General features: G+C 39.8%; 1 protein-coding gene across 7 annotated transcripts in view; it reads right to left on the bottom strand.

Annotated features, from left to right (window-relative positions):
- Positions 1-27105, bottom strand: part of cfap20dc (CFAP20 domain containing) — a 400185-nt gene that overhangs the window by 359097 nt on the left and 13983 nt on the right. For 3 of the 7 annotated variants that reach the window (XM_087994372.1, XM_087994369.1, XM_087994374.1), the window contains exon 3: positions 11062-11155. The exons of 2 other annotated variants lie outside the window; for them this stretch is intronic. In XM_087994372.1, the coding sequence (XP_087850498.1) occupies positions 11062-11155 (94 nt within the window). Of the gene's footprint in view, positions 1-11061; positions 11156-14367; positions 14454-24091; positions 24109-27105 lie in introns of those variants that run through there. 2 more of the 7 variants (XM_087994370.1, XM_087994373.1) reach the window with 2 other exon arrangements.

Raw genomic sequence — 27105 nt, forward strand, 5'->3', positions numbered from 1 at the left:
GGTTCCGACCTCCTAAAGCACTAGTACATGACTATTGAGATCATTGTTACATCATGGCTTACCTCAAAGGACATGTTTATCTCGACAGAATAAGTGTTTTATTCTGTGGACAGTGAGGAAATAGCTCATTGTTTATTTGTCAACTGAATACCAAATCTACATGAAGCAGTATTTTTGTACATTTGATGTGTATCTGTTGCTGATTTATCCCCTCCACCCTTACTTTGTCTACTTGAAAATTTATGACCCTGTATTGATATTTCTCTTTCTACCAGAGATAACTATAGATCAGATTTCTGTTACTGGACACTTAAATTTTTATTCTGCAGTTAAATTTTTAAAAGGTCGAGCTATTTTGTCACATTGTTCTTTGTAAACTGTCAGGTAATGCAAGTATATAACTCACTTGGACATCGTGCAGGAAATCAAGCTGTACCATGCCTGGAGTCATCACAACTGTGAAAATTCGAACAAACCACTGAATTTCCCAATTTTACCTGACTGACTGATTCACTTTAAAGGAATACACGCATCAGGTTCTCTTCACTAACAAGTAAACTATAATTAATTGCAAACAAATTATTTATAACTCTATAATTTAAATACTACCCTTTTTAAAACAAAAATCCCATACACAGACAGACACACACACACGCACAAAGAGGCAAGAATGCTTTGAGCGGATGAAAACTAAAATTCAGGGAAACATTGCCCAGATTACAGACAGAGTTGTTTTATTCCTTCTGACTCTTAGGTGATAATAGGAGGTCATTTATCACTGGTTGAGAATTTACCCTTTAAGTCTCTCTCTGTACATGGTTTGCTCTTTTCCTTTCAGCAGAGAGAGCAGCTCACAGGTTAGAGATGAGGTACACACAGAAGGAGAGAGAAATAAAGATGGTTACTTTCTCTTTGTAGTATAGATGTATTGTCCATACATAGGCTGTAGCCATCTTGCCAGGAACCAGTCAAGAGTTTGTTAAAATGATGAGCACTCCTGAACCCAGAACAACTGATACCAATGGAAAAGTCAAACAAAAGACCATCTCTGGACAGAACCGCCCTGAAAACACAGGCAGTACAATTTATCTGGAACTCTCCCTCACAGCTCAAATAAGGCAACCCTGCATATACAACTCATAATATGTAAGGTCTCTTAAAACAAATAGCTTCCTTGGATGAAAGCAGTATATTTTCCCATTTTTAATTCAAAAATAAAAATAGTCTTTACTATACACTTGAGCATCCAGAAGGGGAAGCAAAACTGAATATATTTTCAAACAGACACTTATTGCAGCACCATTCAGTGACAACAATGTGATGTTACTATGTTAAGTGAAATAATATGCAAAAATAAAACGAGTGCAACATTTTCCTTCTTGGACTATTGTGACAAAGGGTCCATAATTACAACATTAAAGATGTATTGCAAGACTAAAATGACTATTTTTCTGTCTGATGCATTGTTTTAATGGCTTGTGATTCAGATTAATTAAAAAAACATACAATTTTAATACACACTAGAGTCAGAAACATCTACAATCTGTCTGGTTCATTACATTTAAAATTATGTTACTAACAAGTAATGATTTGATTGCAATTGGTTTCTCCCAGCTCCAGGACAAAACTACTGAAATCAAATGAAAACATTCTTTAACATATATGCTTGGCAATTCATTATGGCTCAAGTTACACATTTTCAAAACAATTTTTTTTTTGCTATACATTTGTAGGAGTTTATAAATTTATCTGGGATGGTTTCTTGTGGAAAGATACTAAATTAGGGGAGGGAAAATTATGTTAGTGTTAATTGGGAGGAGCTGTTATCAGGCAAGTCCAGATTTGACATGTAGGAATAGTTTAAAGACTTACTGATGAGAGTTCAGGACAGGCATGTTTCAATAAGGAGGAAGAATAAGGATGGCAAAAGGACCCTTGGATAAGGAAGGAGTTTGTGAATTTAGTCAAAAAGGAAACTAGAAGCAGATGTAAGGTTTAGGAAGCTAAAATTGGACAAGGCTAGTAAGGGATATTAAAAGTTAAGGAAATAACTCAAGTAGGGCAATTAGAAGAGCAAGGGCCATGGAATGACCTTAGCAAGCAGGGTTAAAGAGAATCCCAAGACATTCTAAACATTCATTAAAAACAAGAGAATAACTAGGGAGAAGGTAGGGCCACTCAAGGATAAAGAACCAAACTCGTGCTTGGAGGCAAAGGATGTGGGTGAAATCCTAAATGAATACTTAATATTAGTATTCACCCAGGAAAAGGATATGGAGAATAGTGAGATTTGTGTGGAGGATGTTAATATGCTACTGCATTTTGAGTTCAAGAAAGAACTGGGGTTTGGTCTCTTGAGAGCATTAAGGTGGGTAAGACCTTGGGGCTTGATGATATCTACCCTAGGCTATTGAGAAGGGCAAGAGAAGAGATTGCTGGGGCCTTGACCAAGATCTTTGAGTTCTCATTCGCCACTGGAGGTATCCCAGAGGGCTGGCGAGTAGCTAATATTGTTCCTTTGTTGAAGAAGGGAAACAGGGAAAATCCAGGAAACTCTCGACTGAGATCCCTAATGTTTGTGATACATAAATGACTTGGATGAAAATGTAGATGGGTGGGTAAGTAAGTTTGCAGACAATACAAAGATCAGTGGAGTTGTGGATAGTGTAGGTTATCAAATGATACAGCAGGATATAGATCAGTTGCAAATATGGGAGAAGGAATAGCAGATGAAGTTTAATCCGGGTAAGTGTGAGGTGCTGCACTTTGAAAGATCAAATGTTAAGGAAAATATACAGTTAATGGCAGGACTCTGAACAACATTGATGTAGAGGAATCTTGGGGTTCAAATCCACAGCTCCCCAAAAGATGCTACACATGTAGATAGTGTGGTAAAGAAGGCATATGACATGCTTGCCTTTATTAGTTGGGAAATGGAGTGCAAGAGACAGGATGTCATGTTGCAGCCTTATAGAATTTGGTTAGGCCACACTTAAGATTATTGCGTTCAATTCTAGTCACCACATTACAGGAAGAATGTGGAGACTTTGGGGAGGGTGCGGAAGAGATTTATCAGGATGCCAGCTAGATTAAAGGGTATCAGCTGTAAGGAGAGGTTAGAAAAATTTAGATTGTTTGTTTTCGCTGGAGTGGGGGAGGTGGAGAGGAGACTTAATAGAAGTCTATAAAATTATGAAATGCATACATAGATTAGAATCTTCTTCCCAAGAGCTGAAATGTCTAAAACTTGGAAGCATGCATTTAAGATGTGAGGGGCAAGTTTTTTTAAAACACAAAGTGGTAGGAGTCTGGAACACACTGCCAAGGGTGGTGAAGGAGGTAGAGGAGAAAGTGAGGTCTGCAGATGCTGGAGATCAAAGTTGAAACTTTATTGCTGGAACAGCACAGCAGGTCAGGCAGCATCCAGGGAACAGGAGATTCGACGTTTCGGGCACAGGCCCTTCTTCAGGAAGGAGGTAGATACAATAGGGCCATCTGAGAGACTCTTAGTTGAGCACATGAATATGCAAGAAAGACAGGGATATGGATCAAGGACAGGCAGAAGTGATTAGTTTAATTTGGTGTCATGTTTGGCACAATGTTGTGGGCTGAAGGGTCTGTTCCTGTGCTGTACAGTTCTATGTTCAACATTCTGACACAGCAGCACTTTTTGAAGTCAGAGTCATAAAATGATTTAGAAACTTTTAAGGCTGCGTTGAATATAGAATTTTAGTGCTCAGGAATATTTTTCTATGATGCAGTTAAAAAAGTATGGTCAAATCGCTCAAAATTATCTCACATTAAGGTGATTTAGCAAAGTTGTACATCAAAAAATTAATACAAGTTTAAAAAATTTGCATTTGAAGACTGACCAGTTTGTGTCTTCAACCTCAAAGCTTTAACAAGAGGATACATAAGGAGAGGAATATGGGCAAAGAAATAACTTTAACAAAAGGTCTTAAAGATGGAGCGAGATGACATTGCAATGAGATACTGAGGGGGAATTTCAGAGTTTAGGGCAAAGATAACTGAAAGCCTGTTGCCATCAGTGGTGCAAAGGAGCACAGGATGACAAAGGCTGGAGAGACAAAGTTCCAAGGGATATAAAGGATGGTGCAGAAATAAGCTAGGAGATTGATTTGCACATAAGAACATGAGAATATAAAATTTAAGATAGGTATTTGAGGACCTGGAATCATTGTAGATTCAGAAGCATGCAGTGATGACTTGATCAGGTACTTAGTGTAGAATAGAATATGAGCTGAAAATGTGTTGCTGGAAAAGCACAGCAGGTCAGGCAGCATCCAAGGAGCAGGAGAATCGACGTTTCGGGCATGAGCCCTTCCTGAAGAAGGGCTCATGCCCGAAACGTCGATTCTCCTGCTCCTTGGATGCTGCCTGACCTGCTGCGCTTTTCCAGCAACACATTTTCAGCTCTGATTTCCAGCATTTGCAGTCCTCACTTTCTCGTAGAATAGAATATGGTCAAGAGAGCTTTGGGAAGGCAGATGCACCAACACCAGCATCTGCATCCAGGCCAACAGCTCCTGCAAGAAGTCACTGACCACTCTTGATCGACTGCGATGGGCTGGGAACGGCACGTTGTCTGCAAGATCAGCATGAGACTCCCCAAGTAGGCACTGTACTCCCAACTCCAAAACTGAAGGCATACTCCAGATGGATAGAGAAAGCACTCCAAGGACACCCTCAGAGTCTCAGTGGCAAAATGTGGCATTCCCACAGACAACTGGGCATCACTGGGCCAAGACCATTCAAAGTGAAAGGAGCAGCATCTGGCATGGCGTCAATCACTGAGAGACTTGCTGTTGGGAAAAAGTAGAAGCCAGACGAAAATTGCCTAAGGACGCACTGCCACGGCAATGCCCCACCCACCCCACCATCTTCCCCAATTGTGGCAGAGTCTGCAGAAGCCACATCAATCTATGCAGCCACTTATGGACTCACCCTGAGGGTGGAAGAGAGTCATTCACATTTAGGAGGTACTGCCGCTAATAATGAGTACAAAAATCGAAAGCCTGAGAAAGCCAGTTTATTTTTCCTCATAAGCTGTATTAACTGTTGTTTTCAATAGACATGTCAGATGCTTTAAAAGTTGCAAACCGGTCACTGTCTTCTTGCAAGCCAATGAAAGAGCCTGGAGAAGAAAGATTAAGTAGCAGCAGCTCCTGGTAAGCCAAAAGAATTATCTCAGTGAATCATGTACACAGGGACCATTGAACCGCTTTCCAGTTTTTCTCTCCACCCACATCATCAATTTTTTTTCTTAGTCTGAATGTACGTGTATGGAGAGTTTTAATTAGCAGAGATATATGCCAACTGTTCATACTTGTTTACCCGCAGTTAGAATCTATTTATTTGTAATAAATAGCAATTCTTAGTTAGTACAGAAACCTGGTCCATGTTTTTTGTTAACCTGGGTCTAAATGACAGGAAACAGCAGAATTTTGCATACTTTGATAAAATTGTTTTAAAGTTTTCATGATGACTTCAGGAATCATGGGCTTGATTTCCAACATGCTATTGCAGGGGGATAATGATAAAACAGATTGCATTGTTATTACTTCATTCTTTTCTAGTAAATAATAAAATCTGTGCATTGCTGATAGGACAAGTAATATCAGATCAGTATACAAACATGCTGCTACCTTTTTTGAGGAAAATGATATTGTTTCTGCTGGTCCACATTCTCAATTCTCCAAAAGCCACATTCTCTGTCCCTTATTTTACTTTACTGGACTAATTTAAAGCTTTTTTGTTCAGATTCCAACTGCTTTACTTCTATATCAGTTTCCTCTGACACGTAATTTTTTTTTCTTCATTAGCCCCTAGCTCTAACAGTTCACACTTCTATTACTGCATACTTTTGTTTACATGGATCATCTTGAAAGCAGGGGCAGATATAGAAAACAGTATGCAAGCAAACCAAGTCAGTCCTAACTCAGACTTACTGTTACTCAGGCAAATCACACATTAGCATCTCCTCATCTTATTACATATACTTTTCTGAAAACACAATTATCGTCAGAAAACATCACTAAATCCCTATGGAATTGCTAATTATTTCAAATCCTTGCCTGACCCACAAAAGTTGGTGTGTTCAAATGCCAACGCACCGATGAAAATCAATTTAATTGTCTAGACACTAATATCATTGCCTCTGCGCTCATTATGAGGCATATTACCTTTATGTCTGATGACAATAATGAGCTGAAAAGAAATTATGTTTCAAATAATAAAATGAAAAAAGTATTATGAATTTATTGAACCTTTTTAGTTAGGTAAATGCAAGAAAATACCACAAATAAAAATTTCAAGTCAACCATGTAAGTTCAGTGGAGCTACCTTCATCTGCCTTCCTGGTTTTTGCCAACATTTTTATTACATAGAACATAGAAGAATACAGCGCAGTACAGGCCCTTTGGCCCTCAATGTTGCGCCGATCCAAGCCCACCTAACCTATACTAACCCACTATCCTCCATATACCTATCCAATGCCCGCTTAAATGCCCATAAAGAGGGAGAGTCCACCACTGCTACTGGCAGGGCATTCCATGAACAAATTCCATGAACATTACGAAAGTCTTTTGCAAAAATGACAGCATGGAAACAAAAATCTCACAACGACTAGTGAAAGTAAACGTCATAGAACAGAAATAGTAAACTGAATTTGTTTGGCCTATTTGTATTATATTTATTCTTAGGCTCCAGTGTATTTTTGTGCCATCACTAATAAAACACCAAAACTTAGTAGTATGAAATACAATAAAAGTTAAAGTTTAAACATAGTTATATTTTGATCAAGGTGAGTGGCTATGCCTGCAGATGCACAGACTCAAAGCTCTGGCACCACACATCTATTCCTTTTCACTTCTTTATCTTGCTTTCCTCCTTTAATGCACATCTTCAAACTTACCTATTTGACCAAACTATTGCTCATTTAATCTAATTTCTCCTTGTGTTGCTCAGTATCATACTCAGTTTTAGAATGCTCCTGTGAAGTGCCTTAGGACAGTTCATTAGGTTAAAAATGCTAGACAAGTTGTTTAAAAGTTACAGTTCAACACTCTATTCTCCTCCAATCTTACAAATAACTTAAATAATTTTGCAAAATAAGTTATTTTGAACATCTTCGCAGACCCACACTAAAGACAACACTTTTCATCGCACTGTTTCAAAACTCAGCATCTCTTACGTTTTACAATAATTTCTTTTATTCGTTTGAGCACAAGATTATTCTAAGTTAATTGTGACTTTAAAATCCTTTTAATTTCAGAATTAAATATTTTGCACCTTTCCAGCAATTTGTGATACTTTCCACTTCTTGTATTCACATGATATGAGAGTTGCTGGCTGGGCCAGCATTTATTGCCTAGCCTTAGTTGTCCTTGAAAAAAGTAGGGGTAAGTTGCTTTCTTGAATCATTGCAGTAGGAACACCCACAAAGTCATTAGGGAGAAAGTTCCAGGATTTTTATTCAACAACACTGAAGGAAAGTGAGAAATTTCCAAGTCATGATGGTGAGTGACATGGAGTGAAGCTTGCTGATGGTGGTGTTCCCAGATATTGGCTGCCTATGTCCTTCAAGAGGCAGTGCTTACCAGTTTGGAAGAGTTATTGGTTTACAAATTGTGATTTTACCTCCAGGACCCAATTTCAAACTGATTAGGTGAAAATATCCTTAAAATATTCATCCTTAAGTATGTTTCTCATTGTTCAAACGTGCAAAAGGTGCTATGGCTGCGAAACTCAGGGAAAACTGAATAATGTCGGTAACATAATCCTGGTAAAGTGACCAGGGTCACAGGGAATTTGTACATACGAAGAAAATATCTTTTATACCACTAAACACAAGCAAAATACTGCAGATGCTGGAAATTTTATACAAAACCCAAAAAAGGTTCAAAAGTAAACTTTGCAGGTGGAGCAGCTTCTATGGAAAGAAACCAGGGTTGATGTTTCAGGTGAGATTAAATAAAGCAGATCTTTTTGTGGCCATTTAAGGCCATGGAAGTGACACATGGTGATTAACTGAAAACATTATTAATGTCTTCACATTGTGACACTTTAACAAGTATTGAGGTGCTTAGATGACAAATGCAGAACTACAGTAGCTGTAGTTATTTATCCTTGACCAATGTTCCCATTCCTCAGAATCAAACTTTTCACATCTTTGTCCAATATCTTTCAAGATTCTTAAATGTTGTATTATTGCACAAATCTCAAAGACAGAAGGATTTTAAGACACCTGAATGACATCACGTGACATTCTAGTATAAAAGATCTCCAAATAACTCTGTACAATCAATTGACTGAACAGTTTTCCAGTCAATTATACACATAATGTAATGGCAGTATAAGGAATCAAGACTGCATTTGTACAATTATCTATTCATAAACTTCAAGATATCTGTCTCAAAAGTAACCAGACTCTCTGTGTGATATCTCTCAAGGACTAACATATAGACAACCTAATTACATCAAACTGTATCCATTTATAATTGATAATGCATTATGAATCTGATCAAACTGCCCTAAAGGTCATTCTTATTTATCAGTTTGCATCATGGTGAATTAGAGTCATAGAGACTTACAGAATAGAAACAGTCCCTTCAGTCCAACTCATTCAAGCCGAACAGATAGCCTAAAGTAATCTAGTCCCGTTTGCCAGCATTTGGTCCATAAACATTTCGTATTCATACACCCATCCAGAAGACTTTTAAATGTTGTAATTGTACTAGCTTCTACCACATACTCATTCCATATGCGCAGCACTCTCTGCCTGAAAATGTTGGCACTCAAGTCTCTTCTTAAATCTTTCTATTCTCACCTTCAACCTATGCCCTCTGGTTATGAACTCTGCTACCCTGGGAAAACAACCTTGGTATTCACATTATCAAGGCCCTCATGATTTTATAGACCTCAAGAAGGTCACGCCTCAGCCCCGACCCTCCAGAAAAAATAGCCCCAGCCTATTCAGTCTCTCCTTGTAGCTCAAACCTCCAACCCTAGCAACAATCTTGTACATCTTTTCTGAACCTTTTCAAGTTTCACAACATCCTTCCTATAGCAGGGAGACGAGAACTGAACACAGTATTCCAAAAGTGGCGTAACCAATGTCCTGTACAGCTGCAACATGACCTCCGAACTCCTATACTCAATACTCTGACCAATAAAAGAAAGTATATCAAACACCTTCTTCACTATCCTATCTACCTGCGACTCCACTTTCAAGGAACTATGAACCTGCACTCCAAGATCTCTTTGTTCAGCAATACTCCCCAGGATCATACCTATGTATAAGTTCTGCCCAGATTTTTCTTTCCAAAATGCAGCACCTCATATTTATCCAAATTAAACTCCATCTGCCACTCCTTGGCTCGTCTGGTCAAGGTCCTATTGTACTGAGGTAACCTTCTGGGCTGTCGACTACACCCCCAATTTTGTGAACACTTGTATTTGTTCCTGCTTCACTTGTATTCAATTTACTTCAGTAAACTTTGTGTTGTCAGAATTCAGCTATGTTTCCTGTTCAAACTTTGCGAAAAGTTCTCTCTTTTTCATTAAAGGTGTAATGCAATGGGAATAATTATGCAAGAAAAATGAATCATTGTGACCTTTTTTATTGGCCTCAGAAATAAAAGATTCAGTGGTGCCAATGTCCAAAAAGAGATACAGTGAAGAAACAAAGATTGTGCTGAAATAAGGAATGAATTGGTATGTGAAACACATCAGAAAAAAGAAATAAACAATATGAAGATCAATCCAACAAAAAAAGGAAAGAAACAAAGAATCTAAAGTCGGAATCCAAGTTGTCCGAACATCCTCAGCAGAGTCAAAAGCTAAGGTTTAAGCACTGAAGGGAGAAGGACTGTGATATACTTAAAGCTATAAGCATACATGTTCTAAGGAGGACGTTCTAAGTGATCTGGCAGGTTTATAAGTAGATAAATCTTCAGGGTCAGATGAAAATGCTTCCGAGGCTGCTGAGTGAGGAAAAAGAGGAAGTAGCAGGTGTGTTGACAATAATTTTCAATTCCTCTTTGACCACAGGAGAGGTGCCAGAGGACTGGAGGACAGTTAATGTGGTGTTATTCAAGAAAAAAAGCAAGAGATAAACCAGGAAATCAGTCCAAAATTAGTGGTGGAGAAACTGCTGGAAGCAACTCAGAGCAGAATTAATCTACACTCAGAGTCAGGTATTAATTAAGAATAGACAGCATGGTTAGGTAAGGGGAGGTCACAGGTGATATAATTTTATTGAATTTTTCAAAGAGGTAACCGAGTGCATTGATGAAAGCAATGTACTCAATGTAGTTTATTAGGACTTCAGCAAAGCTTTTGATAAGGTCCTCATGGGATAAGGGGGTATGAAGCTAAGAGCCCATGGGAATCCAAGAAAATTTGGCAAATTGGACACAGAATTGACAGGGTGGTAGGAAGCAGAGGGCAATGGTCAAGGTGTATTTCTGTGATTGGAAGTCTGCATCCGGTGGCATAAACAACTCAACACACTTTGGTTTAATTTCATATAACTCCAACCTTCACTATCATTTCTGACTGATGAAGTCACAACAAATTGTTTTTAAAAATGCATGTGTATTTGTCTGCATCTTTTCCTAAATAAAAGAATGGCAAATTAATAATTTCTAACTTTTAATATAATGCAGAATTTGCATCTTCTTATTTAAAGAGTATCTTTGAAAACATGCTCTGCAGATAGATAGATATATATATATATCTTTCACGTATTAAGTAATGGTTCTCCTTCATTAACAAAGTTATAAACCCTTTGTTATTTAATTGCAAGTTCCTTCTTCTCATGTAGATAACTCATCATTGAAACACTGCTGATGATTTCTCTTGAACAGAACATAAAAGTACCTTCAAATATAATTAAACAAAATAGTTAGATACGGATAAAGTGTAGACATCTATGACTTTTCTATTAGTTTCAAGCTTCTACCTTAATTGTTATTCTGTATACATCATGTGCAAGTGATAATAAACAGGTCACTTTGAAAAAGTTGCTCAATCACTTACGTGACTGTTTGCTGTCCTTCGGCAATTGCATCTTGTTTCTCTGACTGCTGCCTTCCAGTATATAAACATAGCTTTTCACTTCTTTATCAAAAACCTGAAACAACAAATCATATTTGAAATACCAAGCAAGTAACATGAAAACCTTCTGAATATGTTCCTTGAAACATATTTTCTAGTGAAACATATTTTTGGAGCAGAACAGGATAAAGCAACACCCAAGTTTGGAGATTAATAACAGATTCTAAATGACTTTTGCTAAGGATCTTATAGCAGTGCACTTGAAAAAGTTTAAAATTAATCAGGCAGAATTAGCATGGGTTTCTGAAGAGGAAATAACATTTAACCAATTTACTGAAGGTGCTTGAGAAAGGAACATGCGAAGGCTGCCCATGTCTAAAGCAGCATAAAATGACTGAAAGTGGTTCTGATTTGACAGTGGCTCAGGAAGATTTTTTAACTGAAATAGCAGCTTGTCTAGTTTGATATTTAAAATTAAATTATTAGCCAAAGCAATGGTAGCATTTATAGAAGGAGTATACTCAAGGTAACAAGTTTAGGATAGCATACAAAAGAGTCTTGCAAATAGAAAATGAAAAGGGTCCTATTGAATAGAAGCAAAATGCAGCTGCTGCCAGTACAGAGACAATTTGCTAAGAAACATCCTTGAAAAATATTGATAGAAGTGTTCATACCAGGTTGATCCAAAATCTGGTATTGATCATTGATTAGAAGGGAAAGGTCTGACTTGCAACAGTTAAGACCCCCAGGTATTCGTAGACACAGGTTATATATGGTTCTGTTCGCCGAGCTGGAACTTTCTGTTGCAAACGTTTCGTCCACTGGCTAGGCGACATCGTCAGTGCTTGGGAGCCTTCTGCGAAGCGCTTCTTTGATGTTTCTTCCGGTGTTTATAGTGGTCTGTCCCTGCCGCTTCCGGTTGTCAGTTTCAGCTGTCCGCTGTAGTGGTTGGTATATTGGGTCCAGGTCGATGTGTTTGTTGATGGAGTTTGTGGATGAATGCCATGCCTCTAGGAATTCCCTGGCTGTTCTCTGTCTGGCTTGCCCTATGATAGTAGGGCATTCATCCACAAACTCCATCAACAAACACATCGACCTGGACCCAATATACCAACCACTACAGCAGACAGCTGAAACTGACAACCGGACGTGGCAGGGACAGACCACTATAAACACCGGAGGAAACATCAAAGAAGCGCTTCCCAGGAGGCTCCCAAGCACTGACGATGTCGCCTAGCCAGGGGACGAAACGTTTGCAACAAAAATTTCCAGCTCGGCGAACAGAACCACAACAACGAGCACCCGAGCTACAAATCTTCGCACAAACTTTGAACAGGTTATATATGTTAAAAATTGAGTTTTAAATATACAGACATTAAGGAATTTAACTGTATTTCTGTGGATATTCAGTCTCAGGCAGAATTCCCTTTAGCAGGGAGTACTGAATAACTGGTATAGGAGCACAACCTGAAATGTGATGAATAAGATATATTGTGGAGGCCCGAGAATATGTGATATGAGGGTCTGGTAAACATCATAAGATAATGGGAAAACTTAGAGCTGTCCATCGACTGATCACAGAGTCATATGGTTAACCTGATTGGACGAGTATGCAATCAATTAATAATATGATTGGTTTGTAACAGGCAAAGGTGGACTAAAAACAAATGCATAAAAAAAGTATGTTTCTCTTTGTTCAGTGGAGACACTTCTGCACTGCCAGAGATTTTCATCCCACAGATGTAAACAATAAACTGATGCTGGAAGTGGACCTGAGTGTAGAATGATTCATTTAGTCATTCCATCACAACAAATATCTGCTATGGATAGAGCATAGGGGCAACACCAGCAAGGACAGAAGTTTGGCTAGCTAACAGGAAACAGAGTCGGCATGAAAGGGCAATTTCTCATTGGTAAGATGGTGTGCTACAGGGAGCAGTTGGCAGGCTCAACTTTTAACAATTTATATAGATGACTTGGATGAAGAGACTCAAAGTACACTTGCAAACTTTTCAGATAACACAATGTCAGTTAGGAAACCAAAGTTGTGAAAAGGACTAAAGAGGATATTTAAAGATATAGGTAGGTTGTGTGAGGGGTAAAGACCTCGCAAAAAGACTATAGTGTGGGAAAATGCGAAATTGTAAATTTTGACAGTAAGGATAAAAAAAATTCGAATTGTGACAGACTACACAGCACTCAGATACAAATATTCGAACAAGGGGCAGAAATAGGTTATTTGGCACCTCAACTCTAATCTACCATTTAATAAGATCACGGTTGATCGGATTGTAACCACAAATACACATTCAACCTAGCACCACTAACCCCCTCATGCCTTGTTTACCAACAATTTATCCACCCCACCTTCAAAGGCAGTGGAAAGAGTTTCAAAACCTCATAACCCACTGAGAAAAAAAAAAATCACCTCATGTCTGTTTCAAATGGTCAACTCTATTTCTAAGGCAGAGTTTTGATAGTAAAGGGATGAAAGTTCATCAGGGATAAGCAGGAATGTGAAGTAAATCAGATTAGTCATGATCTTATTGAATGGTGGACATCACCACTTGAATGTCACCATGAAGCAAGCAGAGGATGGTGACAAATTCTTGCAAATAGCCAAATTTGGGAAGCATATCCCACAATCCATTACAGTTGGCAGAGTTGGATGCCTTTGAGAGTTAGAAGAAGGCCACAGACAGAAGTTGGTGCTGTTCCCTGCACTTTTCTGGGATTTGTCACACACTGAAAATCATTCCACTGTGTCTTTTGACAGGCGAAAGCCACATTAAGACTTAGGGAGGAGCTCTTCAGCAACAGTGAGGAGATAGTTAAAGAAGATTCTCAAGACGACCTTTCTTGTGATGGAGAGTGGCAGTATCCCTCTAATTTCCACTCAGAGTAATGTCATTTTTCAAAATGGTCACAATTATGGTGACTCAGAGATCTCCTGGCATGCTATCTTCCTTCCAAGACAAGAAGATGAGTTCATGGGTTCAAGTCAATAGTGCCTCTCCGCTATATTTTGGTACTTCAAGGATTTCAGAAAGCCTTGTCATTTGTTTTTGCTATTGGATGAATTTTTCAATCTCACAACAGGTTGGAGGTGCACTCAGAATGTGAAGGGTAACGTGTTATGTGATTGAGTTGAGAGCACTTGCATCAAAGGCCGTGTCTTGGTTCATGAGATCCTCAAAGTGCTCTCTTCAGCAGGCATAGATTGGCTCTTAGTCTTTGACAAGCAACTCTGATGAACAGATCTACCACAGACCCAATAAGAATGCAAACCTGAATCAAACAAGACTGCGGCGTTGCACAAAAACTCTTCTCCATCTTCCTCCCTCAATGGAAGACACTACCAGAGTGAAGTTAACCTACAGAACGAATGGGAAACTGTTCAATCTTTGACACCTCCAGGCTAGAACTAAGACCACTCAAATTTCTGTCAACCAGCTGCAACACACAGACATACCTTTGCGTGCACATACTCAGAACTCAAGCCACAAGTCATTTTTAACGCATTCACCAATATGATAGAACTGGCCTCAGACCACACATCTGGAAAACAAAGGTTCTCTACAAGATAGCTTCTGCTAGACAACACTACCACCCCCAACCATCAAAATTCAAGGTGAGCCCCTACACGACATCTTATCTCTGGAGTTTCTTTCTCGTGTGAGTAGACATTGACTATGAAATTCAACATCAACACCAAAACACCAGTGTGACCTTTGGATGCGTGAGGAACAGAGTGATAATTGCAAGGCCTCACACCAAGAATAAGCTTATTGTCTATCGAGCAATCTTGGTTAGAGAGAAAAAAATTGCAGATACTGGAATCCAAGGTAGACAAGCAAGAGGCTGGAAGAACACCACAAGCCAGGAAGCATCAGGAGGTGAAGAGGTCAACATTTCAGGTGTAACCCTTCTTCAGGACTTTGGGAGGGTGGGGGGTGGGTAGGTGATGGTGGAGAGCATAGATATGGTAAATGGGAATAAACATTCCCCTTAATTCTGAAGAAAGATTATACCCAAAACGTTGACTTCTCCACTTCCTGACGCTGCCTGGCTTTCTATATTCTTCCAACCTCCTGCTTGTCTACCTGCAGAGCAACCTTAGCTGTCACCCTCCTTTATGCATCAGAACATTGACCATGTACAGCAAACTCTACAATTCCCTGGAGAGTTATCACCAGCATCATCTTCACAAAATCCCGCAAAGAGCACCTCCCAGACTAATATCCCCAGTATCGAGGTACTGGTCATGGATTTGCAAGTATGAAGGGGAGGCCACATTATCCACAAGTCCAACACAAGACTCCTGAAGCAACAGGAGCTCAACTTCAAACTCTGCAATAATAAAGAGGGCAGAGGAAACAGTACAAGGACATCCTGAAAGCTTCGCTAAACAAACACAATATCCCCATGGACACACAGAAACCGCTTGCCTGAGAATACACAAACTGGAGAAATAGTCACAAAGGCACCAACCACATCAAATGTTACTACTTATTGGAGAATGTGTAAGTCAAGCACAAGCAGCAGAAATAATGCCCACCCACCCGCCTTCTCAAACACCATCTGTCCCACCTGTAGCACAGTCTGTGGCTTCCCTTCTGTCCCATTCTTTCTTTCCCCCAACCCACCCAAGTGGTGCAAGCCATCCTCAACTCTAAGGGACTGCTAAAGAAAAATGAAGAAGAGAATGTGGTCAGCCTTTGAGGACCAGACAGCCTACTCCTGCTCCTTGTTTATATGTTCGTGTGTTACTGCTGCAGTCGATGAAAACCAAGAACATAATATCAATCATTTCAAAATTCTGTAATGGATAGCAGACACAATCAAATGGATTTTAGCTGCCCTTCAGCACTAAATTAAAAGAAAAGAAACGATACCACTTGGTAATTTCTTTTTACACCATGGTATTTTAGATATCTTTAAAATATTAATGTCAAATGTAGAGAATGGGAAAGGCATTAAGTAGAGTCATGGGATTTTTATAGTCCAGAAAAAACCCTTTTGGCCCATTGTGTCCTTTCCAATCATTAACTATCTATCTATTTTCTTCCCATTTTCTAGCAATTTACTGATTGTCTTGTGTCTTATAGCATTTCAAGACTTGAGAGATTCTGTCTCTACCATTTTTAGACAGCAGGTTCCAGATACCCACCACTATCTGGGTGAAAATATTTACTCTCAAATCCCCTCTCACCTCCTGCTTCTTACTTTAAAACTGCACCCTCTGGATATTTATTCCTCTACATCAGGGGAAGGTTTCTCCCCAATTACATATCTATCCCCCGCCCCCACCAATAACTTCATACTCCTCCAACAGCAATTTCTCCTTGAAGGAAAACACCCCCAGCCTTTTCAGTCTTTCTTCATACCTGAATTGCTCCAGAGCAGGCATCATCCTGATGAACTTCCCCTGCCGCCTTCTGATAATGTGGCAAACAAGACTGCTCAGTGCTCAAGCAATGGCCAAATTAATGTTCCTGATGATGGGCTTATACCCGAAACATCCACTCTCCTGGTCCTCAGATGCTTCCTGACCTGCTTTGCATTGCCAGCTTCACACTTTTCAACTCTGGTACTCCAGCATCTGCAGTCCTACTTTCTCCCAAACAAATATTATGTACAGCTCCAATATAAATTCTTTGCTCAATTTTTCAAAGCTTCGACTCTTAAAGCAAGTATCCCATATGTCTTGTTAACCATCTTATCAATATGTCCTGTTCTCTTCAAGGGTATTTGGACATGCACACCAAGATGCCTCTTACCTTCTGTACTTCCCTTGAGTTCTATCCTTCAACATGTACATCCTTGCCTAGTTAGTCATCCCAAAATGCATCATGTTTCACTTTTCAGGATTAAATTCCATTTACAATTGCTCATACCATCTGATCAGCCTATCTATATCATTCGGTAGTCATGGGTTTTCAACAATAATTTTCATGGCATTTGAACTTACTGATCATACCACCTTCATTCATGTCCAGATCATTAATGAACACCACAAACATCAACAGGCACAGCACCAAACTCTGCAGTATACCAGTGCACACACAAATGCCCAGTCGCAAAAAGACCCTTACACCATCATTATATACTTACTGCCACAAAGCTAATTTGGATCAGAAGCATCAGGAATTGGAGGAGAGGACAATTCAGGTATAATCTTTCTTCAGGAATAAAGGTGGGGTTAGGTGGCGCTACAGAAAAAGGGAGTGTGAGGTGGTGAAAGGGTTATGGGTGAGGAGAGGAGCAGAGTGGTGAAGTAGTGATAGGTGAATACAGGTGATGGGTACAACAGGGCCTGTAAGGGCCAGCCTGACCTCACGGTCACCACCCATTTCAATTTCCCTTCCCACTCCCTCTCCAAAATGTCCATCCTCGGTTTCCTCCATAGCCACATTGAATCAGACTGCAAATTGGAAGAACAACAGCTCATCTTCCGCCAAGGCAGTATACAGCCTGGAGCACTCAACACCGAGTTCTTCAATTTCAAATAACCATCCCACCCATCCCAGACTCCTTTTCTAGCCCCAGCTCCTCCCTTCCAGCTACCAACCAGATTTATTCCTCCCATAGATGAACCAGGTCATACCCACCACCTTTATTCACTTATCACTACCTCACCACTCTGTCCCTCTCCCTACTCACAACCCTCCCCCTCTCTTTATCTGCAGCTCCCCCACCCCACCTCTATTCTTGAAGGCGACTTATACCCGAAACGTAGATTTATCCACATCATGATGGTGCCTGGTTTACTGTGTTCTTCTACTTTGGATCCCTTGAGTTCCTAGCTTAATAGCCCATGTGAGACTCTGTGAAAAGCCTTTTGAAGTCCATACTGACTACCTTTAATTATTTCACATCTCCCGAAGTGACGATTAATCCCGGCCCTCAGATTTTTGTCCAACAGACTCCCTATGACTGCACAATAATGTAACATTAGTTGTCCTCCAGTCCTCTGAATCCACCCATGGCCAGAGAGGATTAGAAAAATCTGTAATTTGTTCAACCTACATTTCAGAAACTTTGCAATGTTTATTCCATCATCCATTATCATATAGTGATCAATTGGTTTCTTCAACCAAGTATCATCCCAAGCAAATTTTAGTATTCAGAAAACTACAGTTTATTATAATGCCACAAGGTTACTTGCACCACTTTAGCAACAAAACATGCCTTATAGAAGCACCACTGCAAGTTACTGTCAGATGTTTTAAAATCTATATCCAGCACATCCTATTGCTTCAAGTAAAAGCCAAGACCTGCTGATTCTAGAGATCTGAAATTGAAACAGAACTTGCTGAAGAAACTCGAAGGTTTTGTAGAGTATATAGGACTCTAAAAGTAACTGTTTTTCTCCAGCTCTTCTGGGTGCTTAGAGCACTCTTAAGACACCATTTCCTTAGAGTTAATAATTGTGATTGACTAAAATGAGGAATTGTTCATTCAATCATCAACCAAATGCCTGCTTAACTAAATGTGAATACATTGAAACCTGTCTGATTTAGTCAATAAGTAACAATGAAGAATGAATATGCAACAGGATAGAGAGTAATTAAATCGCTCATTTGTTTTTGGCAACTTGTACTGAACAGAAAGTGCCTAATCAAATCACTCCAACTGTACTTGAAAGAAATTTGCAATTTTCTTCAGGTGAAAATTTAGTGATATGAGGTATAAAATCTCCGTGGAGCAAAAAAAAGCCTAATGGCCTCCTACCAGTAGTCAGGATGTAGGGAAGAAATTAAATTGAGATGGAAACGGCTTGCGAGAAAGATACGATTACAGTGATCATGAGGGACTTCAAAATGCAAGTGGAAATTGTAGCAGATCTCAAGAAAAAGAAATCATGGAATGCCCACACGAGGGCTTTTGGAGCAGCTTGTGGTACAGCCCACTAGTAAACAGGCAATTCTGGATTTGGTGATGCGTAATGAGGTAGACTTGATTAGGGAGCTTAAAGGTGAAGGAAGTCCTGTGGGGCAATTGACCATAATATGATAGAATTCACTCTGCAGTTTGAGAGGGAGAAGCTGGAATCTGATGCAACAGTTTTACAATTGAAGACACGAGGGAGGAACTGGCCACAGTTGACTGGAAGGGGAGCCTAGCAGGGAAAACAGTGGAATAGCAGGAGTTTCTGGGGGTAATTTGGGAGGCACAGAAGAAACATGCTAATGAGAGGATGAAGCAAACATGGCTGATAAGGGAAGTCAGGACTGGCACAAAAGCAAAAGAAAAAGCATATAATGTGGTGAAGATTAGTGGGAAACCAGAGCATTTGGAAGCTTTTAAAAACCAGCAGCAAATAAAAATAGCAATAACAGGAGAAAAGATAAAGTCGGAGAGTAAGCTGGCTCGTAAAATAAGATTGCAAGAGGTTTCTTTAGATATCTAAAACATAAAAATGAGGCAAGAGTGGACTCTGGGCTGCTAGAAAATGAGGCTGGAGAAGTAGTAAAAGGGAACAAAAAAAAAGGCAGACAAACTAAATAGGTATCTCTACATCAATTTTCATAAAGGAAGACACCAGCAGCATAGCAGAATTTGCAGAGTTAGGGGCAGAAGTGAGTGTCGTAGTCATCAGTAATCAGAAGGTACGAGGGAAGCTGAAAGGTCTGAAGATGGATAAATCACCTGGATCAGATGGATTATAGCCCAAAGTCTGAAGGATAATGGAGGAAATGGGTATAGGTATTGGTAGTGATCTTTCAGGAATCACTGGAGTTAGCGATGGACCTAGGGGACGGCAAAATGGCTCATCTAACACCCCACTTTAAGAAGGAAGGGAGGCAGAAGACAGGAAACTATAGGGCGTTTAGCCTGACTTTGATCATTGCTTAGATTTGAGAGCCTGATATTAAGGATAAAATTGCAGTGTACTTGGAAACGCATGTTAAAATAGGGCTGAGTCAGCACAACTTCATCAAGGGGATGTCATCTCTGAGAAATCTGCTAGAATTCTTTAAAGAGGCATTCAGCAAGTTAGACAAAGCTCAGCCAGTGGACGGGATCTATTTGGATTTCCAGAAGACCTTTGACAAGGTGCCAGACAAGAGGCTGTTAAATATATAAAAAAAACAAAGAGTCCATGGTTTTAAGGGGAAAGTATTGGCATGAATAGTGGATTGGCTAACTGGCACAAGGCAGAGAGTAGGAATAAAGGGGTCTTTTTCAGATTGACAATTGGCGACTAGTGGAGTTCCACAGGGATCAGTGTTGGGACCTCAACTATTCATGTTATACATTAACAATCTGGATGAAAGACCTGAGGGCATTGTTGCTAAGTTTGCAGATTTCACAAAGACAGGTGGAGCACAAGTAGTGTTGAGGGAGCAGTGAGGCTGCAGAAGGATTTGGACAGGCTATGAAAGTGGGCAAAGAAGTGGCAAATGGAATACAATACTGGAAAATGTGAGGTTGTGTACTTTGTTAGGTAGAATAGAGAAGTAGGTTAATTTCTAAAAGAGGAAAAGCTTCAGAAATCTGAAGCAAAAAGGGACTTGGGAGTCCTGTTCAGGATTCCCTTAAGATTAACATGCAGGTTCAGTTGGTAGTTTGGAAAGCAGATGCAATATTAGCATTCATCATTTGGCAGTTAGGAACATAAAGTTATGTCAGCATCCATTTCAAGACGGCAAGAATACAAGAGTACAGATGTACTGTTGAGGCTGTATAAGGGTCTGGTCAGACTGCCTTTGGAATACTGTGAGCCGTTTTGGTCCCCATATCTTCGGAAGGATGTGTTGGCATTGGAGGCAGTCCAGAAGAATCTTACAAGAACGATCCTGGGGAAAAACAGTTTGACATCAGTTTTGTTGAGGACTCTGGGTTCGTGCACCATGGAGTTTAAAAGGATAAGGGGGGGGAATATGATTAAAACTTACAGGATACTGGAGGGGCCTAGAAAGAGTGAACGTAGAAAACATGTTTCAAATAATAGAAAAGAGAAGGACTCAAGGGCACAGCCTCAAAGTGAAGGGATGACCCTTTAAAATTGCGATGATGAATTTCTTCAGCCAGAGGGTGGCTAATCTGTGGAATTTATTGCTGCAAAGGACTATGGAGGCCAAGTCATTGAATGCCTTTAAGGCAGAGATAGATAGGTTCTTGATTAATAAAAGGGTCAAGGGTTACGAGAAGAAGGCAAGAGAATGGGGTTGAGAAACATATCAGCTGTGATCAAATGGCAAAATAGACTCAATGGGCCAAATGGCCTAATTCTGGTCCTCTGCCTAATGATCTTATAATAAATGTAGCATTTATAATATTAAAAGCCTTAAAAAATTAAATAATTTTTAATGAAATGGCTAAATATAGCCATTCAACAGTGTTGTAGTTGACACTCTAGATATTTTTAAATCAACTTGTTCAGATGTGTTATCACACACCTCTCAATCTGAACCCAGGTCTTCTAGCTCAGAGGCACAGAGACATTACCACTGTGCTAATTGGCTAATCGCCCAAACAAATGCAGAGGTACACGATGGCTGAGAACAGTTAAGGAAAGGATCAGACCAAATTCTCCTAAACTCACCTATCCAGTTTGATTTAGCAGGCTCCATCATCAAAGGAGTCGAAGAGAGTGGAGCTGGAAAAGCATAGCCAGTCAGGCAGCATCCGAGGAGAAGGGGAATCAACATTTCAATCATATGCTCTTCAGGATTTTCCTGCTCCTCGGACGCTAGCTGACCAGCTGTGCTTTTCCAGCACCACATGCTTCGACTCAGATCTCCAGCTTCTGCAGTCCTCACTTTCGTCCGTCATCATAGGAGCCAGGCTTCAATCTTTGCAGAATGTTGCGAGATCCAAGAATCTTACTCCCATTACTCAGACTTCAGAAACCTTTTGCAGTGTTGTCCAGCACTGCTGCCCACATTTATTACTGAAGAAGGGCTTATGCCCGAAACGTCGATTCTCCTGTTCCTTGGATGCTGCCTGACCTGCTGCGCTTTTCCAGCAACACATTTTCAGCCCACATTTATTACTCCCAAGTTTTGGAGTTCCATAACTTTCCTAACATATTACCTCACTTGACACAGTCCTCCTTAGGGATCACATCTCAAGACATCAAAAAGACAGTGACCAACAGGATTAAATCTCCAAATGCTCTCAGTAAAATGAGACATTCTCCATTCTTTACACACTGAGTCTCTGCACAACTTGGACATCTCCAATCAGTTCAGCTAGGCCACATTACTTGCTCAATATTCACCTTTCACTAGCCCCAGACAAGCAGCTGTTACAGAGTCATAGAGTCAGAGATGTACAGCATGGAAACAGAACCTTTGGTCAAACCCGTCCATCGGACCAGATATCCCAACCCAATCTAGTCCCACCTGCCAGCACCCGGCCCATATCCCTCCAACCATTCCTATTCATATACCCATCTAAATGCCTCTTAAATGTTGTAATTGTACCAGCCTCCACCACTTCCTCTGGCAGCTCATTCCATACACATACCACTCTCTGCATGAAAACGTTGCCCCTTAGGTCTCTCTCATATCTTTCCCCTCTCACCCTAAACCTATGCCCTCTAGTTCTGGACTCCCTGACCCCATGGAAAAGACTTGCCTATTTATCCTATCCATGCCCCTCATAATTTTGTAAACCTCTATAAGGTCGACCCTCAGCCTCCAATGCTCCAGGGAAAACAGCCCCAGCCTGTTCAGCCTCTCCCTGTAGTTCAGATCCTCCAACCCTGGCAACATCCTTGTAAATCTTTTCTGAACCCTTTCAAGTTTCACAACATCTTTCCGATAGGAAGGAGACCAGAATTGCAAGCAATATTCCAACAGTGGCCTAACCAATGTTCCGTACAGCCGCAACATGACTTCCCAACTCCTGTACTCAATACTCTGACCAATAAAGGAAAGCATACCAAACTAACTTATCTACCTGCGACTCCACTTGCAAGGAGCTATGAACCTGCACTCCAAGATCTCTTTGTTCAGCAACACTCCCTAAGACCTTACCATTAAGTGTATAAGTCCTGCTAAGATTTGCTTTCCCAAAATGCAGCACCTCACATTTATCTGAATTAAACTCCATCTGCCACTTCTCAGCCCATTGGCCCATCTGGTTCAGATCCTGTTGTAATCTGAGGTAACCCTCTTCGCTGTCCACTACACCTCAAATTTTGGTGTCATCTGCAAACTTACTAACTGTACCTCTTATGCTCGCATCCAAATCATTTATGTAATCTTGGACTTCCTTTCATAGAATCCCTGCACATCTCTGGACACAATGGCCAATCCACCTAACCTGGACTATGGGAGGAAACCGAAGCATCCGGAGGAAAGCCAAGCTGACACAGGGAGAATGTGCAAACTTCACAGTCGCCTAAACGTGGAATTAAACTCAGGTCCCTGGTGCTGTGTAGCAACAGTGCTAACCGCTGAGCTATCATGCCACCTTTTGGCTGTATGTATTCTCTGAATGGTCCTCAACCCAACAAAGTTTGTTTACTGAAGACTCACCAATTTCACATCCACTACTGTACAGTCTTGAACACATCATCTAGGAGTGTGTCATAACCCAGAATTAATTCTAGCAGAGTTTATCCACCTGTTTCTTCAACATAATTTGAAAAACCAGACTATTCTCCTTTACCCACTAAACGTCATGTGCCTACCTCCAATCTGCAGATTCTCTATAGCCTTGAAGCATATCCTCAGGTTAAAAGAAGCAAAAACATTAAAATAAAACATTTAAAAAGGACCATATATAAATCAATGCAAAATGTTTTAATTAAAATTATTCATTTGATGATTTTATAAAATTGATTTCAACAGAAAAAAATTGTCAGGGTGAGTATTTTGACACTCAAGTCCTAAACTGCAGAAGATAATTGATATTTCAATCAGTTGAGCATATAAATCAGTGGCATTGCTGATACATTGTGCATTGCACAGCATATATTACAATTGTTCTATAATACTTTATAGAATTATTGTAGAATTGTGTAATCCCCAAGAGTGGGAAATGCCATATCTACCTGCTAGCATCTTTAAAAATCTTAACTGTTTCTGTTAATTTTATCTTCAGTCTGTCACCCTTCCATGTGCACATTTGGCTTCACACTTATACTGCAATTCTGAAACAATATTACATTTTGGTATAAGCAAACTAGAAAGGATACAAGAAATGACATTTAGATGGAGTGGAGCATTCAGAACAGATTGAAATGTTACTGCAAACTTCATAGCAGTGATTATTCAAAGCATACAAGGCATATACAGGCTGGATTTTTCAGTTATTAAGTCAGTGGTAGATAATCTAACCCACAAGTGAATATGGTTGCCAAAACCAATTTGAGACTTGCGTGCAAGCTTTCCTTCGGTTGTAGTTATCAGTAAAGCATTCAACTTCTGCAATGTCCTGCAGGATACACAAGCCTGCAGGGAAGTTTGAACAGTTGATTAATGAGCTGCTTTCCGTCTTCTTTCATTTAGTTAAATTAATTTAGTATATTGATTTAGTCTCCGACTGTCACTGAACAGAATCCTGTTCAGCACTAAATGGGCAAGTAAACAGCGTCATTTAGTATTGAGCAGCATTTAGCTTGGAGAGATAAAAGTTTGAAACTAAATTAATGGAACTAAATTAGTAATATAAAGAAAGCACAAAAGGGATGGCAAACCAACTGATTAATCAGCACCTTAAAATGCCCAACAAGAGCAGTATAATACATGGGAATGGGCCATAAATATAGAGTCATGGCACAAATACATCAGAAATCAGCAGGGACAGGATTTACTATTGGTTATTGCATGTTTCCCAAACTTTTGTCTTATAAGGAGTAAAGTGAGACTGAATAAATTCAAAATAAAATACACCATTATTCTGCATGTTTAATCACAGTGTATGAAATAAACAGCTTAATGACTGGAACTTGGTCTTGGTTCACCATGTGTTTCCTGATGTGTCTGAAAAGAAAACTGGAAAAGCATATGTGAGAAACACAATATCCAGTTCAGGTCACAAGGAGGTGCTATTGTTGCACCCCTGGGTTTTACTATTGCCTAGTTAGATACTGGGTATAAATGGGTATGTCCCTGGGCTTGAGTCAAATTACTTGGAGCGACCAATTCATTAAAATTGATACAATACCCAAGGCATGAAATTTTCAACACTTTATTTTGCGCAGCTCTTGAATTCTATGCCTCTAAAAATAAATTCATGTGGTTTGGGATTTTAAACCAGTTTGCTGATCTATGGAGCAGGTTGGAGTCGGCTATTCTGGCCTTTCAAGCCGGCTCTGCCATTTAGTAAGATCATGACTGATCATTCAACTTGTACACTATTTCCACTTCCACCCTATATACCATTTGATCCCATGAGCCCCAAGAACTCGATGCAACTCCTTCTTGAAAACATTCAATATTTTGACCTCAACTGCTTTCTGCAGTAGAGAATTCCACAGGCTCACCATTCTCTAGGCAAAGAAATTCCTTCCCAATTCAGCCCTAATTGGCATCCATTGTATCTTCAAACTGACTCCTGAATCCAGATTCCTTGTCATCGGAAACATATTACCTGTATTTACCCTGTTAGTCCTGTTTGAATTTTGTAGGTTTCTAAGAGATCCCTACTTATTCTTCTTAACTTCAGTGAATATAGTCCGAACCAATTTAGTCTCTTTTCATACATCAGTCCTGCCTTCCCAGGAATCAGTCTGGTAAATCTTGGTTGCCCTCACTCAACAGCCAAAATATCCTACATCATAAACCAAAACTGCATTAAATTATCCAAGTGTGGTTGCACCAAAGCCCTGTATGATTGTAGTTGAACATCCCTGCTCATGTACATGAATCCTCTCACCATGAATGTCAGTGTTGGAGAGAGATATCAAAAAGGAGTCTTGAGGTCTGTGTTTAGCAGCACAATCAAATTTTATTCAGAACTCTTTTACCATGTTGCATAGGCAAAATTTTTGGAATAGTGTCCACTGAACACTGTGGCCGTCGAGTCAAGTACAACATTTCTACATATTTTGCGTTACTATAATTATGTTCAACATTGATGTCACTGTTTACCATGTTTCCCCAATCTGTATATCCAATCAGTAAACACATGATCAGTGATGGAGAACTCTATGGACAGTCCATGATCTAATGGTGTTTACCAGACATTGTTATGATCAGACCTTGGGATCTTTCGATGGACCCTATTAACATTGGAATGTAAAGTAATAGTTATATTCTCTCTCAGATTTGCCAGACTTGCTTACCTCCAAGGACTCCTTAATTCTGTTTTTCATTATATTCATTACAAACTTTATCACATTCTGTTATTCATCTTATATTTCATACTATCCTAATCACTGAAGATACAAAAAGATGCCAATTCCTACTAATTTCTAAAGCATTCACAATATCAGTTCTATTACAGGTTGGTTATATATCAAGTTATACAGTTACACCTAAAGTTAGAATTATTTAACCAATGAGTTGTGAGCAGCTTCTGTCCTACATGACCATGGAAGGTTAGATAAACACTGCCCCTCTGTTTTACAGCTGCAACTATGACTCTATTCACATGCTGCAAATGTTTAAACAGGCGATTAGAGTCATAGAGTTCTACAGCACAACAAACAGACCCTTCAGTCCAAATCGTCCATTCCAACCAGTTGTCCGAAATTTATTCAATCCCATTTGCTAACATTTGCCTCATATAATATTCATCTTATTCATGTACCCATGCAGAGGCCTTTCAAATGTAATTGTACTAGCCTCCACCACTTCCTCAGGCACCTAATTCTATACACAGACCACCATGTGTGTGAAGAAGTTGTCCATTTGAAATCTTTCCCCTCTCATCTTAAACTTATGTTCTCTAGCTCTGGACTTTCCCCCACCCCACCCCCACCCCCATGGGGAAAAGACCACATTGACCCTATTCATGACCCTCAAGATTTCATAAACCTCTTATAAAGTCATCCCTCAACTTCCAACACGTAAGGGAAAATAGCCCCTGCTTATTCAGCATCTCCCTCGAGCTCAAACCCTC

The sequence above is a fragment of the Chiloscyllium plagiosum genome, unplaced genomic scaffold (genome assembly GCF_037043375.1).
Source record: "Chiloscyllium plagiosum isolate Xiang-an unplaced genomic scaffold, Cpla_swu_hap1 HiC_scaffold_14, whole genome shotgun sequence".
Taxonomy (NCBI): domain Eukaryota; kingdom Metazoa; phylum Chordata; class Chondrichthyes; order Orectolobiformes; family Hemiscylliidae; genus Chiloscyllium; species Chiloscyllium plagiosum.